General features: G+C 45.4%; 2 protein-coding genes across 4 annotated transcripts in view; both read right to left on the bottom strand.

Annotated features, from left to right (window-relative positions):
* The window catches only part of si:dkey-49n23.1 (semaphorin-3D), a 98,037-nt gene extending 90,804 nt beyond the window's left edge, over positions 1 to 7,233 (bottom strand). The window contains exon 1 of one of the 2 annotated variants that reach the window (XM_005928912.3): positions 7,050 to 7,233. The gene's annotated coding sequence lies outside the window, so the exon portion shown is untranslated. The remainder of the gene's footprint in view (positions 1 to 7,049) is intronic. The other variant, XM_005928910.3, reaches the window with a different exon arrangement.
* A 1,188-nt stretch (positions 7,234 to 8,421) lies between these two features.
* Positions 8,422 to 15,659, bottom strand: part of ssuh2.1 (ssu-2 homolog, tandem duplicate 1) — a 16,660-nt gene continuing 9,422 nt past the window's right edge. The window contains exons 5-12 of one of the 2 annotated variants that reach the window (XM_005928920.3): positions 12,912 to 12,972; positions 12,200 to 12,324; positions 12,064 to 12,126; positions 11,706 to 11,785; positions 10,914 to 11,006; positions 10,723 to 10,828; positions 10,459 to 10,566; positions 8,422 to 10,360 (exon numbers count right to left, since the gene is read on the bottom strand). In XM_005928920.3, coding sequence (XP_005928982.1) covers positions 10,226 to 10,360; positions 10,459 to 10,566; positions 10,723 to 10,828; positions 10,914 to 11,006; positions 11,706 to 11,785; positions 12,064 to 12,126; positions 12,200 to 12,324; positions 12,912 to 12,972 — 771 coding nt within the window. In that variant the 3' untranslated portion in view covers positions 8,422 to 10,225. The remainder of the gene's footprint in view (positions 10,361 to 10,458; positions 10,567 to 10,722; positions 10,829 to 10,913; positions 11,007 to 11,705; positions 11,786 to 12,063; positions 12,127 to 12,199; positions 12,325 to 12,911; positions 12,973 to 15,659) is intronic. The other variant, XM_005928921.3, reaches the window with a different exon arrangement.

Here is a 15,659-nt window from a genome sequence, read left to right as displayed (position 1 = left end):
GGCCCTGAAGGTTTTATTTTGTGATGCTAACCCTGGATCAGCCTAAACTGGCATCAGCGGGATGATGAAACTCTGAGCAACTCTAAAAAAAAACTTCACCTGCCATCATTCATTCAACAATCACACGGCAGTGGGCGGAGACTTCTCCACCCATTCAGGCCCCTGCTGTGATGGTGCAGGTTTAGTTTAAGCTTCCAAAATGAGGAAAGGAGGGAACAGTCCCCCTGACTGAGACACTGCTAAAGCAAAACACTGTAAATTTCCCCAGTGGAGCTAAAGTGGTGCCCAGCAGAGAGTGGGTGAAAAAGTACATTACCAGTTTATTTCAGCCTGACAGATTTTTGCTCTCAGCTATGCAAAAACGTGCAGTTTAGAAAACAAAATCAGTGGAAGCATTTAAAAAGTCTGAGTCTGAATGAAAGGTTGCACAGAAATAAACACTTTCAGATAATGCGCTTTAAGCGAGCAGCAGAGAAATGCACGAGCGCATGGACGGTCTTTTTCCTTCTTCTGTGCGTCTAACCTTTGTGTTAAAGAGACAATAGCAGAGAAGAAAAGGGAGCGAGTGGAGGGGTGACACAGCGGAGAGTGGGATCAAACCAGGACCCCTGCAAGCAAGCTATAGAAAACAGCCTTTGTGACCTGTGTGTTTAATATGCAACCAAACTCACTCCAGCTCTCAGCAATTTCCAAAACCACAGACCCAAAACTGCCCCAAAGTGGACCTATTATTAACTGCGTCCGACCAAAATGGGTTTAAATGAGGGAAAGCAGCGGCGCTGCCTCACCACAGGAAAGCAGCAGGAGATGCCTCCTGGACAAAAGGTATTTCAGGCACGTCCCGCTGAAAGCAGACCCCGGTGCGGATCCATAACATGCTGGATAGATTAATTATGCCATGTGGCTGGGAATGCCCCACGGCAAGAGGAGCTAGGGGTAATTCTGGAGTAACTGCTCCCCTGACAAGTGGCTGGGAATGAACAGGTTATCGACATTTAAGCTCGTTTTCAGGCCTTTTCCCCACAAGCCGAGGTCCAGCATACAGCACAGCTGAATCCTAACTGAATTTATCATTTTGGCTTCCAACGATTATTAAAATGAGACGATCAAAATCAAGCCCAGTTCTGTTCCCCACCAGGCGGAGGCAGGGTTAGTTTATTTACTTCACCTCCTTCGGAAAACTCATTTCTTCTTTTTAAACTTAATAAATGCACAATTTTTACAAGTCTGAAATAATCATCATCTCAATATTAACCAAAAGTCTTATTGCCTTCAAGCCACACATGTGCTGCCCTGTGTGGCGGGTTCAGTTTCTCTGGTTGTTAGCATCGTCAGTGCTGCTAACGAGCGCTAACGGCTCCAAGAGAAGCGCAAAGTCTAAATGAGGATGATCAGTGAGCCAGAGATCAAAGTTAGTGTGGCGGTGGGAGCTTTGTGTTGCACATTTTATTTTATTTTCACTCACTGGTGCTGAACACCACGGGGCTGGTTTGGTTTAGGACAGGGGTGGGCAACTCCAGGCCTCGAGGGCCGGTGTCCCTGCAGGTTTTAGATGTGTCCTTGAACCAACACAGCTGATTTAAATGGCTAAATTAGCTCCTGCAGTTCTCCAGAGGCCTGGTAAGGAACTAATCATGTGATTCAGGTGTGTTGACCCAAGGTGAGATCTAAAACCTGCAGCGGCCCTCGAGGCCTGGAGTTGTCAGAGGTGAGACAGCACAGGCAAAACTAACCAGGGCGGGGCAGAAAAATATAAAAGAAAGAAAAGTGATAAAGGTGAAGAGAAATGGAAAGTCAAACACAGAAAACCTTTTAAGCAGAACTACAACTGAAAGAAAGGATCCAGCCGGCGCTGCACAGACGTGGAGGCCGCTGCAGAGACAGACGTCAGAAACACCTCGTTAGGACGGCCGGTGACACAAACATCAGGAGCTGCTGGGATTGGCACAAACGAATGAAAACCTGATCAGGGAACTTTATGGGATCATTCCGACTCTTGCTTTGGGAATAATCTAACTACAGCTCAGCAACAAATACAGACATAAAGTGCAGACAGGACTTCGTGCGCGTGGGTCCATGGAGGCCACGTGGTGGGAAGCTTGGACTTCTTTAATAAAGTAAAATAAGAGAGAAAAATTCATGTCACTTATTTCATTCATTAGCAGAGCGAGTGCAGCTGGATCAGGGTGTAACACTTCATGTTGCTTTATCATCCGTCTGATTAAGAAATAATATTCCTGCATGACGCGTGTACGCTACACAAGGAGCTGCCCTCTGTCTGCTTTCTGATTAATCGCCGCCCCAGTTCTCGTCCACATGAACAGCGACAGGTTCTCGAGTTCCTGGAGCCAAAGATTAAATCTTTAGTTTGCTTCTTTTGACACATCGAAGTCAAAACTGCAGAAATATTGAGTTTATTTAAAGCTGAAGTCAGAAAATAATTCATTAAATCACTTTAAATAATAATAAATAACTATAATAATTATGTGTGTGCGCTCACGCTTTGACTGGCACAGACAGACTTTCTAATTTGCAAACACAACTGTACGATAACAAAATACAAATCTACACAAAGCTTTCATTTGACCTTCGACCTGCTCCGTGCATAAACATCTCATCACCTCCCCCCTCGGGATGAAGACTAACGTGGGCCGTTACAGTGAGTTAGGACTCGAGGGCCGGTGAGTCTGGTTCTTTGAGGCCGAGCCGGGCCGCGGACAAAAGGAGACTTTCCATCACTTTTAATGGAGGAGCTGACATCGCGCGTCGAGTCTGGATGAGCGACGTTGCCTTTTCGCTACGTGGCTCGTAAACTTTTTCCATCCTCAGAGGACACGTTGACGTTATCGCAGGGAAAAATAAGACAGAAGCATCAGGAGTGCTGAGAAATGTGGATGGAAACTCCCTCTGAGTCCCTCAGGTTCTCGGACCATTTAGGAGAAGATAAACTTTATTTAGCCCCCAAATTCCTCTGATACAGCAGCCAAAACATTAAACATAATGTAGCTACAAGTACAGCAAATACACATGTGGATTATCCCACATCTGAGAAACGTCCCACCTGCCTCCCTCGGGAGCAGCCGATTTATTTTGCATACAATAAATTTACTATTTTGTTGAACGAAGCCGTGTGAAACATATTACCATGTATATTTTGTATATTTTTGCCTTTCAGGCCCTCAAAGTTGAGCTTTGGCGCTCTTTGACTCTTTAACTCTTTAACTCGAGTCATTTTGCTCCAGCGTTTTTGAGTCCTTTGAACTTTAGACATTCAGGAGATCCACATGAAACTTTCAGCACCAAAAGTAAAGAACACTTTGCAGGTAATGAGGAGACGCAGGAGGGATATAATGCAGGGAGGAGGACACCTGGTGCAGCTTTGATGAGTTTGTTCCCACCGCAGGCTCAGGAGCCGTGACGCTGATACCAAACTGCAGTGAGGCAGCCTCAGCGCAACAGTACACACACCAGCATGTACAAAAGCACACACACACACACACACACACACACACACACACACACACACACACACACACACACACACCTGATGGATCAGAAACTGATTTTCAGCATCTCCACTGATCCAAAGAAGTTCTTCCTCGGGTCTGAAGCAGCCGTCCTGCCGCCCAGCAGCCGACACACTCCCGGGTCATATGAAGGCAGTCGGTATCAAAGCCACAAAGAGCAGAATGGAAAACAGACCTGAAGTTCAGACGGGATCAGCTGGATCGAATCAGAGCGTTACATCCATGGAGAACGAGAAGCACATTCCAGGAATCCATCTGGGATGCTGCAAAGCGCATCAAACACAGAAAGGATCGGAACGCCCGCTTCAACCACGGAAAGCACCGCGCAGCACGGATGCTTTGATAGATTACACCTTCGGTCCAGCAGCAAGAGCGCAGGACGCTGCATCCTGTCACGCCGGGAAAGCAAGAAGATCTGCTCACGTGATTCCCAGACGTGGAAAAGTTAGAGGCAACAGAAAGAAGCATCCATGCAGGATGAAACCCTTCATGTGGTTTTCTCATTTCTAAACAGGTTTCTGGAGGTCAGCCTGTGGAAGGATTATTAATGGTCGTCTTTGTCTCCGCGCGTGTTGGCAGCTACCTGAGGTCAGAGTTCGGCCTCGCCTTTTCGGACTTTTTTCATTTTAATTATGTTTAAAGTTTAACAAACTGTAAGAGAGATAAATTCAGGATATTTGAGGACAGGACAGTCTGGAATAAGTGCTGTTTCAGTTCTGGGTGATGCTGACTCAGCCCCCAGCAGCCTGACATGTGTAACTTTCACCAACCAGCTGCAGGTTGCACTAATACTGTGATTTTCTCCTCTGCTCTCCACGCTGTGCTGTAACGTGCACGGATGACATCTTGCTTTGTCATTCGAGTGCCCGCTGGGATCAGTGCGTCTGCCTGTTTGTCTCTGGATGTTTCTCTGCTGCTCATTTTAAATGTTCCAGACTGACGAAAACAAAAAACTCCAACCACGAGTGAAAGTGAGGCTCTTCCTAAGTGCTGCAGCCCAGCTTTGAACTTCACTGCTCTTTGGCCGGCAGCCATCAGATAAGACTTTTATCAGGAGCCGTTGTTGATTCAACTCATGGAGCTTGACTCGGCTTTTAAGAACACGAGCAAAAAGCCCGCTGCGTGCTCGCCGATCTCCATCTCTGGGCCAAAACCTGCTGTCAGTTTTCCTCCACGCCTCACGCTGACATGAGCTTTTCCTCGTTTTCTCTCCTTTCACTCAGCAGCCAGCTTGATACAAACAGAGTAAAACCCTCTCCTGACCGAGAGGGAGTCAAGTAGCTTCAACGGGCTCCACTCAGCTTCACAGATTCAGCGAACCTGCAAATTTAAAGGGCTCTTCCTCAAGTTTCCTTTAAATTAAACCAATTAATTTTGCAGAAACAAGTTATTTGTGCTCATTTTTAGGCCACTTAGATTTCTTCCTTCTGAAGTCAAGAGTCTTCACAGTTTAATCCCCCAACTAATCTCAATGTCAGCCTTTTTTAAAAATATAAAGGAGTGAAGGAAATGCATTAAAACACTGGAAACTAGAAGGACACCAAAGCCAGCGCACGTCTTCCTTCAGCCCTGCATCCGTCTCCACCAGCTTTTGTGTTGTTCTGGTCACCTCAGACTCGTGGCCCACAAAAGAAACCCGAACTTGTTTTGATTTTTGGGGGATAGTTATTAAACTTTTTGTAGAAAAAAGTCCAAATAGTTTTTTGTCCCCTGATTCTCTCTGTCCCCCTGAAAACTTTGGACAAAGGTCAGCGCTTGCGTCCCATCATCACTGAGGACTTTGGGGGTTTTGAGGTCTCTGCAGGTGACTTACCTGTTGCAGAGCAAACCCTTGTGATGTTCAGCTTCTTAATTAAGTTCATTAACAGATTATCATGCAGCTGTTTCCTCTTCTGGTCGGTGGTCAGTCTGCATGTTTGCTTAAGGTCCAATGATCGGCGGGTCTATTCGGATTTATTGTTGCTGAGAATTATTCACCTTCAGTTTGATTTGGTTTCAGGAACGACTCCATTGGTATAAATAAGGAATGAATAGGTGACTCAGTAGAATGAGCTGATGACGTCTTATTGTGGAAGCCAGACAAACACCGAGTTCGCGCAGCAAAGAGTCCGACGACCAAACGAAGCAGAAAACACTCAAATCAACACATCAGAGAATTTTTGCATTTTAATGCACAAAAAAAAAAACAGTGAACAGATCATTTTCTCTAATCACATCGTTTCAGGACAGAATATAAAAACCAGAAAACTGAAATGTCGCGTTTTCAGTCTGTCACTGACACGCTGCAGGTCATGTGTCTGAGCGAGCTCCCACGCAGAGCACACAGGTGTCTGATATCTGCACAGCAGCAGCGCTGCAGTTTGAGAGGCGACACAATGACACAAAGCAGCCAGGAAACAACAAACACACACAGAGGACAGGAAGCAGCAGCCGCACGGTCACACTGTACAGCAGAGGAGGGGGTGAAGTCCATAACAGGAAAGGCCGGGACAATGGGGGGAGGTTTACCCACGGCAGAGACACGGAGCCACTGTACCGTCAGATCCTTCTGTGGTTCTGCCTCTAACAGCCTCGGCTGCAGGTGCCTCAAACATGCTCACAGGGCCACTCACAGCTCGAATGTCCATGAAAAACTCCTGTGGGCTCCTTTAGTTTAGCCCTAAAGCTTCTACCTCAGAGCTGTCACACTCATGTTAATTCATGGACATTAAATGATGTTTTTAAGTGTAAAGAGAAGCTCATTCATGTGTAATGAGTCATCCAGCAGGTGGAGAACAGCCTGCTGAGCAGAAATAAGAAGTTTCAACAACATGTCTCAGTTTTTCCACTTTCAGTCTGCAGTAACTCTGCCTCGGGCTTAAAATTCTCTCTTTCTTAGTAAAAATAAAGTGAAGAGTCCATAAATTATGTCTGCAATTTTTACACTTTGCAAAGTCATCCAGAAGACACATCCAACCTGTATGATGGGCTGTAGCTCCTACTCTGCAACCCTCAGTGGCCAAAGCTCCAACAAAGACACAAGACGGGGTGTCCTCGCTGACCATGAAAATTCCCTGGATCCTCCTCAGCTGCCACCAAAATGCCAACAAAACCCTATAAACGTCCCCAGTGACAAAAATACTCTTCCTCTGTGGGCACTAAGGCCACCTCGGGCACCAGCACAACTCCTCCACAGTGCCCAGCCTGAAACCTCCCCATCAAGGTTTCCTCACATCACCAGAAGATATTTATATAAGCAGAACTGTACCTTCTAAACGGGTGTCGTTAGTCCTGAATGAGATTAAATTAAACCTTTTCATCAGCTTAAAATCTGCTGGAAACTTCCCACAAACCTCCTGAGGAGACACGGGAGGATGAGTCTCCTCTTAACACACGTGTCCTCTGTGACCAAACACGTCACCGATGCATCAGGAATAAATCATAAGAACAGTAAAAATTAAAAACACACACTTAAAACAATCTTTCCTCCTGAGAGACAGCAGCAGCGCATCCACACGCAGAATGAAACTTTCACAAACTCACCGAGCAGAAGTCTCTCTGTGTGCGTGGATCTGTCTCTGTCTCACTTTATTCCGCTTCCGCAGAGCCGCCGCAGATCCCGGTGGTGATGCAGCGGGTACCGGACGGGTCACCTGAAGGCTTCACACGTTATAAACACACTGAGCGCGTGCGGGCTGGAGGCTGAGCCACTCCTGCACCCTCAACCCACCCGCCCTGAACGTGCTGCCTTCACGTGCAACTCGGAACGTCCGACGTCCACATTTCACAGTGATGGTTTTTATCTGCCATCCACACTGACGTGCAGCGCCTGAAGGGGTTTAATTACTGATGCACTGAAAACAACACAACGACACAAGCCAGTAAAAACACAGAGATAAATTCTCAAAACAACCAAAAACACTTTAATATTCTAAAATAAATACGACGCAATATTAATACAAACAGACGCAAACTGACCGGAAAGAAAAGCAAACGGCTTCAAAACTCTAAAGAACAAGAACAAAGTGAAAAGCAATAAAAGTGCAGAACTACATACTGGCAAATCCGGTTTTTAGAAAAGATACTGTTCGAGCTTTAAAATAAAATTAATAACTTGCAATATGCAGCAAAAAGTATTTCTTTCCCAGAATTCAGTTAATATCTGCCACCATGAATCACACCCCTCTGGCTACCACACTAGATTACACAGGGCCAGGGCCCCCGGTCCACCAGCTCAGTCTGAAGAGGCTTTATGAGCCCAAGGAGGCCAGTTAGAGGAAAAATGCAAAATGAGTCAAAAACATTAAGAAAGACTCAAAAACCCAACAAAAAAAGGACAGAGACAAACAAACTCAGGGTTTGGTTGAATTAAAAATGATTTGGCGTCAACAAAGAGGGACAACAGACTTAAAATGACACAAAAATGAAACTTAAAGCCATAAACACTAGTTTAAACACTTAAATATATTATAAATAAATCTCTGCCAGAGTTAAAATATTTTCCAGCACGCATGTCACATTTTTTCACCCGTCAACCTTGGATCGTGGTTTTTCCCACAGCACACGGTGTCAGTAAACACACCTGGGCTGACACGCTGCAGCGCCCTCTTGTGGTGTTATTTTATCAGCACAGAAATAAAAACGACATTTTCTCCAGTTTTATGTTTAGATGTCGGATCTTTAGACCTCTCGTGCAGCCGGTTTCCCGCCCTGACGCTTCAAATCTAAAACGGATCAATAAAATGCATCAATGTTTCACCGTTTGTAGCCACGTGATTTTACCTTCAGTTCTTGAGCAGGAATCTGACTCTAAAAATATAAAATACCAAAACATTTATAAATAATTGCAATAAAACATGTTTTTGGATCCAAGCTGGTGGTTTTCTAGTTCAGGGACTGCACAGACACCACAGGGTAACGATAAAAACATTTTATTTGTGTGATAACTTTACTGCAAACATCGGCAGGTGATTTATAGTTTTTAAAACAATAAAAGATATCAAAATGTTATTTTAGCTGTACACATGAGAGTCTGTAGGGATGTACAAATGTTAAATACAGCATGAGACATGTTTTCTGTGTCACTTCAGGAAAAACGTCCAAACACTGGACGGGTTTTACAGAAGCTGTAAGGGGAAAACGTACGAACAGTCCCTACTAATGACATCATTAGAAATTGACACGTTCAAACTGCTTCAGACAGGAAGCTGCATTTTATCATCGCTGGCAGTAAACTGCTGCACTTAATCTTCCAGGAATTTGGCCTGGAGTTCATTTTCTGCCCCGAAGAAGATTCGTCTCTTCTTTTACATGTAGACTTAAAAAAAAAAAACAACTTTAAGGCAACAGCCGTACGACACACGGGTCGACCCGCTGAACCTGCACCGAATCACCTTACAGCTCCAGAAAAATCCTCAACCAGATTAAATTCAATGATGTTTATCCATCAAGCAAAACTTTACACTTTACTATTGAAGTCCATCATTCATATTTATATAACAGCGATTCCATCCCTGTAATTCATCGCCTAACAAGACCTGGCCCGTTGGATGGATGATTGGACAGGCTGAAGAAAGGAGGCAGGAAGACCCTGAACCTGAACCGAGCTCAGCTAAAAGACTGAAAACACTCAAAACAGCAACAAAGAGACTTAAAGTAACAAAGAAGCTAAAAATTACAACAAAGACAAAAAAATGATGACAAATCTGGAAAAATCCAAAGAAAAAAATATGAAAATAACGAGAAACTGAATAAACGTGACTAAATATTTCAACAATGGTATTGATAATGACAAAAACATAAAAACAAGATGACCACACACAAAAAAACAGACTGAAATCACAAAGAGACAAAAATATGCAAAAAAAACATCAGAGAAACCAAAAGCAATCACAGAGAGACTGAGAGCGAGACACCAAAATGAAACGTCCAGAAAGGTTAAAAATCTTTGGTCATTCGTGTTCTGTGATGTTCTGGGCGGTGCTCCTTCTAACAGTGACTTTCAGTATTGATTATTCTGCCAGTTATTTTCTCACGTAATCACTTTTCTTTAAAAACATCACTCAATGAGAATTACCAAGAAAGATCTCGAGTCGAAGCTGACGCTGTAAGTGCACTCGTGCTAACAGTAACGAGAGTAACAGTGTGGAAACGAGTCTGACTGAGTCTGAGACCAAAAGCAGTAAAATGAGGTTCGTGCAGAAAATAAGAGAATAAACCCTGAGCGTGACTGCAGGACGTCTGAAGACTGAACATATAAACATCTAAACTCCAGGTTGTGATCTGACCTGATGATGTACTGAACAAAAGCATTTAGCACTGAATGCCACAAAGAAAGCACCAGCAGCAACAGGAAATAACCAGGTTGGTAAACAGGAAGTAGATGTTAGGGCACGCACACACAGTGGGTGGATTATAGCAGATTAGAGAAAGAGGTATAATTCACACTGATTCATGGTTAAAATAACTAACATGCATAACAAAGTTTATCTGCGGATATATGGAAACTTTTCTAGTGAAAATCCATCAACATGTTTAACTGACCCGACAGCTGCGACAGCTTTGGGGCCACTTATCTTAAAAGTTTGGCTCCCTGTGATTTGGAGGTGAATCCTGTCAAAAATAAGCTGAGCTTTGATCATAAACAGAGATTCTTAAGTAAACATACAAAACAAAAAGGGTTATATGGGTCGTGGGATTAAATATCGATACCGTGCTGCCTACAGGATGGAACATGCAGAGGGATATTTGGAGGTAAACACTTTGTTCTCCAGCCCGTAGACGAAGAAGCTGTAGTCTTTCCCGCTGTAGGTGTAATAGGCATGAGTGAGGGGCACCAGCTCGATGCTCTGACGCTGAGGAGGGAGATCGGACGCTCAGAGTGACACAGAGCAACAAACCTCAAAGAAGGTGTCTGAGATCGGCCGAGAGGGCCGCGTGCGCGTATCTGTACCTGCTGCAGGATGCGGCTGGTGGCGGTGAAGCGCTCGAGGTGTTCGTTAATCAGTTTTGTTGAAACGTCACAGATCTCCTGATCCGGGAAACCCTGGATAGGATACACCTGGCAGCAGCAGGAAGTCTGTATTATTATAAATGCATTCATATAGTTCATATTCATCCACACGCTGTGTGGTTGCACTCTCTCCCACAGCAGGACAGAGGAGCAGCCGGCGTGGATCCAACACACAAATGAAAGAAAGAAAAAGAAATGTGTTACCAGCAAACTCTCATCGACGAAGAAAGCGTCTCCCGACACCTTCTCGAACTTCCTGTCAGGAAAGTCGGGCTGGCGGTCGGGAATGAACTCACTGACGTTGTTCTTCCTACACATTTAAAAAATAAACACAAACGGCTGAAGCAGTGATGTCATACGGAGGGCCGTGGGAACATTTTGAGTGATTTTGATACCACGTCACTGTGAGCTGGATGAAATGCAGCAGGTTTTGGCTGCCGAGACAAACGGAGCAGGTCTTGTAGCCGTGGCTGTGGCAGCTCAAACACCTTCAGGAGCGAGAGACCGACAGCAGAGTCAGAGACAGCGTGAACAACAAAGCGAGCGGAGCTGCAACGGCTCAGCCTGCAGGCTCCGTGCAGCTCCATCTGTGTGCTCTCCCTGCTCCCTGCACCCGATTCATCAAGTCAACTTCATTTAGGGAGGACGATGAAATCACAGGGAGGTCAGACTGTTTGGGTTTGGCCAAAAATCTGTGAACGGGCTTGTTGCATGATCAAGCACCAGGTTCTCCTTCAGACGCCTCGACATGGTGGACTTTCTTTGGTCCTGTATCCTGCAGGCTCATCCACGGAAGCTGCATCGTAGCTGCAAACATGACCCTCACCATCCCTTCCCCTCTCTCTCTCAGTTTGTGTCACAGTACACCCTCCGGGAGGCGTGGCCTCCAACGGGCTCCTGACTGCCACACCTCCCATGTATGTTACAGTTATCCCTCCACTGGAGTCCTCAGTTCCCACTTGACATCTTTCTGGATCAAAACACTCACTTCCTGCCTGCTCTTCATCATCATCATGTCTCCCCTCAGTCCGGGGAAAGCAGCTCAGACTTTTACAGGTTGACACGAAATCGTGCCTCCGATAAGCAGAGACGTGTGTCGCAGCACAAAAGTGCTTTTGTTAGCTGTCCCTGATCATCTGCACGTTTTAGTGAGAAAGAGGCAGAAAAGCAGCAGACTGGGCTCTCACCTCTTTCGACCTCTGCCATGACAGGAAGTGCAGTGCTTGTTCCTGATACGACCGCGGCCGTGGCAGAACGTGCAGCGCTTCTGCAGAACGAGAAGAACAGATTAAAAAGATTCATATTCACTGCAAACTATGTTTGATCATTTTAAACTATGATGGATGTGTCTGAACATTCAGAGTTTCTGTTTTATCTTAAGCAGAGATGAACAAACAGAAAATAAGTGAGATAAAAATCAACAACCAGCAGATATTTTTCATGTGTCATAATTGGCAGTTAAAGCTGGAAGTGAATCGTGAACGTTCTCCCATTTCTACTTGTTCTGTTAATTTAATAAAATATGAAACGCTTTAAAAGCCGGACCTGGCCTCGGCCGAAGCAGGCGGTGCAGCGAGTTCTCCCGCAGCCTTTGCACTTGTGACACACCTGGAACACAAATTTGTGTTACTGTGATAAAACAGCAGCTCAGGAAGCTGAAAAAAGAGGCGCAGAGCCGCACCTTCACGAACGACGAGTGCGGCACTCGGAGCTTCTCCACCTTGTCGGTGTATCTCTGAGGCAGCGACACCGGGATGTCCCACGGCGCGGGGCTCATACCGTACTGAGGACCGTCCACCGTCTGACCTGTTTCACACCAGGACAACATAACTGATGAAGAGTTATCCCGCCTCGTGTGACCGACCGCTCCTCACCCTCAGCCGATTGATCCTCTGTCACCACATTTCTCCACTTTAGATTTTAATCATCAAGTTTGAGCTTTTCTGATGTGTTTTCCCCCCTAATCAATACTTCTGACAGATACAACAGGAGGTGAAACAACAAGATGAAATGATAACAAACTGAAAGTTTTCAGGTTTCTGCTGCTTTCCCACCTCGAGAACTTTTCCCAGGAACTAAGAACCGTTAGAGGAACTCTGTCTGCTTCCAGCACAGGAATCAGGATCGGGAAATTACTCCACCACCTTAAAAAATCCCTGCATGTAAGAGGAACTGCCTTTAAACAGGAAGAACAGGAACTATAAAGAAACTTGGATTAGGTGAGTAGTCAGCTGCTGCATTACCACCACCTACTGGACTCCAGCAGTTAGTTATACAGCCAGCAGTCGCAGGGTTTCTGCATTTCGCTGGTCTCTTGCCTTTGTATCGTGACAGACGTGGATCTAATCCTGTTGTTCATGCAGGAAACACATCATGTGAGGAATTGTTTTTACCGTTGTAGGGCTCAAACTGCCAGGCGCTGGCTCTGGTCTCGGTGTAGGTCTCCAGTCGATACTGCAGAAAGAAAAGGAGGCAGACTGGAAACACTGGCAGCACTTTGGATTCAAAACCAAGTAAACTGGGTTTTAAAGAGAAACTTAAAAAGCTTTAAAATCATGTTTGCTGTGAGCTGTTAAAGCTGCCGTGGATCCTGGACAAGCTTTGCTTCCTTACATCAAACTCCATTAAAGTTGAACAGCACCGACTCATTTAGCATGGAGCTTTGGTGTTGTTCTTTATTTCCTGTTTCAGAGGCGGACGTTCAATGATCAAAGTTTCTGATAATGAGGCTGGTTTCTGTGCAGGCACTCTCTGTGAGCCAAAAGCTCAGAGCCAGGAGTTTTTTCTACCCCTGGCTCTGTATGATGTCATCCTAATATGGTCATGTTATCTTAGGTGTACAGCTCCAACCACCTGCTGTTTAAACCTTCTGTTTATGGCAGCCAGCCAATCAGGAGGAGTTGTCTTAAACAGGGAGGAGCTAAAGCAGCTTGTTTCACACAGAGGAGGACCTCAGGGTTCATGCAAAGCTGCTCTAAGCTGAGCAAATAATAAAAACATGAACCTGGAACTGAGCAGAATAGCTCCTCTTTAACCTCCTAGGACCTGCGTCCACATATGTGGACATCACGTTTTGGGTTGTCTATAATAATAATAATGGATTGCATTTATATAGTGCTTTTCAGGGCCCTCAAAGCACTGTACAATTCCACTATTCATTCACACACTGGTGGAGGCAGCTACAGGTGTAGCCACAGCTGCCCTGCGGCAGACTGACAGAAGCGAGGCTGCCAAATCGCGCCATCGGCCCCTCTGGCCATCACCAGTAGGGTAAAGTGTCTCGCCCAAGGACACAACGATCGAGACTGTCCGAGCCAGGGCTCGAACTGGCAACCTTCCAGTTACAAGACGAACTGCAAACTCTTTGAGCCACGATCGCCCCATTTTTGTCTAGACCAAAATATTCAGTTTTGCTCTACAAGGGCCTGATATCCACTGACGAGGACGTTGTACTGCCACTGTTCTATCAAAATTTAAAGCAAATGTCCTCATATGTGGATCCCATTTTTCTCAGAAACAAAAATCAGGTAAAAAAATAAATCACGTAATTCTTTGCTTTTACATTCATCAGGTTCCAATCAGCCCAAAGAACAAAGCGAAATTAAAAATGCCATGAAAGAGTTCAGGTCTCAGGAGATTAAACAGAAATGCATTAGGACAGCCATCCAGCCGTCCGTTGGGCATCTTTCTTCGCCTTTAGATAATAATTCTGATGGCAAAAGAACCAAACGGGACAGGCAAAAAAAAAAAAAAAAAAAAAAAAGGACAGCCATCCCCAACCACCGGGCCACAGACCGGTACCGAGCCGTGAGAGATGACAGGTGTTATGGTTTTCAGGGTTTTTATCGTTAACTCGGTTTCCCTGGGTCTTTCCCCGTGTTGTAGTTGTGCGTCTTATTTTGAAAGAAATGTTTGTGCATTACCATAGTGACCAGAGAGTATTATGGGGCAGAGAGGCAGACGTTACTCTCAGTGTTGTTGGTGCATCTCAGGAGGACGCCGCTAATAAAGTTACACAATTACACAGTGAATTCATGTTTATTGTTATATTTACAAAATGCCACAGTTTTTGTCTCGGTCCTATCATTTTATTTTGTTGTATTTATCCGCAAAACCTTAAAGGCCGGTCCATGTCTGACATTAAATTGGTCCGTGGGGACCGCTGCATTAGGATACTCTCACACTATGACAGCTGAGATAACCTCCAGTTGCCCCCAGCAACCATGGATGCATGCATGGATGGGTGGATGCATGGATGGATGGATGGATGGATGCATGGATGGATGGATGGATGGATGCATGGATGGATGGGTGGATGCATGGATGGATGATGGATGATGGGTGGATGATGGATGGATGATGGATGGATGGAGGATGGATGGATGATGATGGATGTGGATGGATGGATGGATGGATTGGAGATGGATGGATGATGGATGATGGATGGATGGATAGATGGATGGATGGATGAATGGTTGAATGGATAGACACATGGATGGATGCATGGATGGGTGGATGCATGGATGGATGCATGTGGAATGGATGGTATGTATGATGGAATGCGATGGATGGATGGATGGATGGATGCATGGATGGATGGCATGATGATGGATGGATGATGGATGGGATGCATGATGATGGATGCATGGATGGGTGGATGCATGGATGGATGATTGGATGCGGTGGGATGGATGGGATCATGGATGGAGTGGATGGATGGTGCTGGATGGATGCATGGATGGGATGGAGATGGATGGATGGATGTGATGGATGGATGGATGGATGGATGATGGATGGAGTGGATGCTGATGGATGATGGATGATGGATGGATGATGGATCGATGGATGATGATGGATGGAATGGATGGATGCTGAATGGATGTGGTATGCATGGATGGATGCAGATGGATGGATGGAGTGGCATGATGGATGGATGGATGGATGGGTGGATGATGATGATGGATGGATGGGTGGATGCATGGATGATGCGATGGATGGGTGGAGATGGATGTTGGATGATGGATGGTGATGGGTGATGAGATGGATGATGGGTGGATGATGATGGATGGATGGGTGGATGATGATGGATGGATAGATGGGATGGATGCATGATGGATGATGGATGGATGATGGGTGGATCT

The sequence above is a fragment of the Haplochromis burtoni genome, unplaced genomic scaffold (assembly GCF_018398535.1).
Source record: "Haplochromis burtoni strain Fernald_Lab_line unplaced genomic scaffold, NCSU_Asbu1 Contig_117, whole genome shotgun sequence".
NCBI lineage: Eukaryota > Metazoa > Chordata > Actinopteri > Cichliformes > Cichlidae > Haplochromis > Haplochromis burtoni.
Note: the sequence above shows the minus strand (reverse complement) of the source record. Positions and strands in the feature narration are given on the sequence as shown.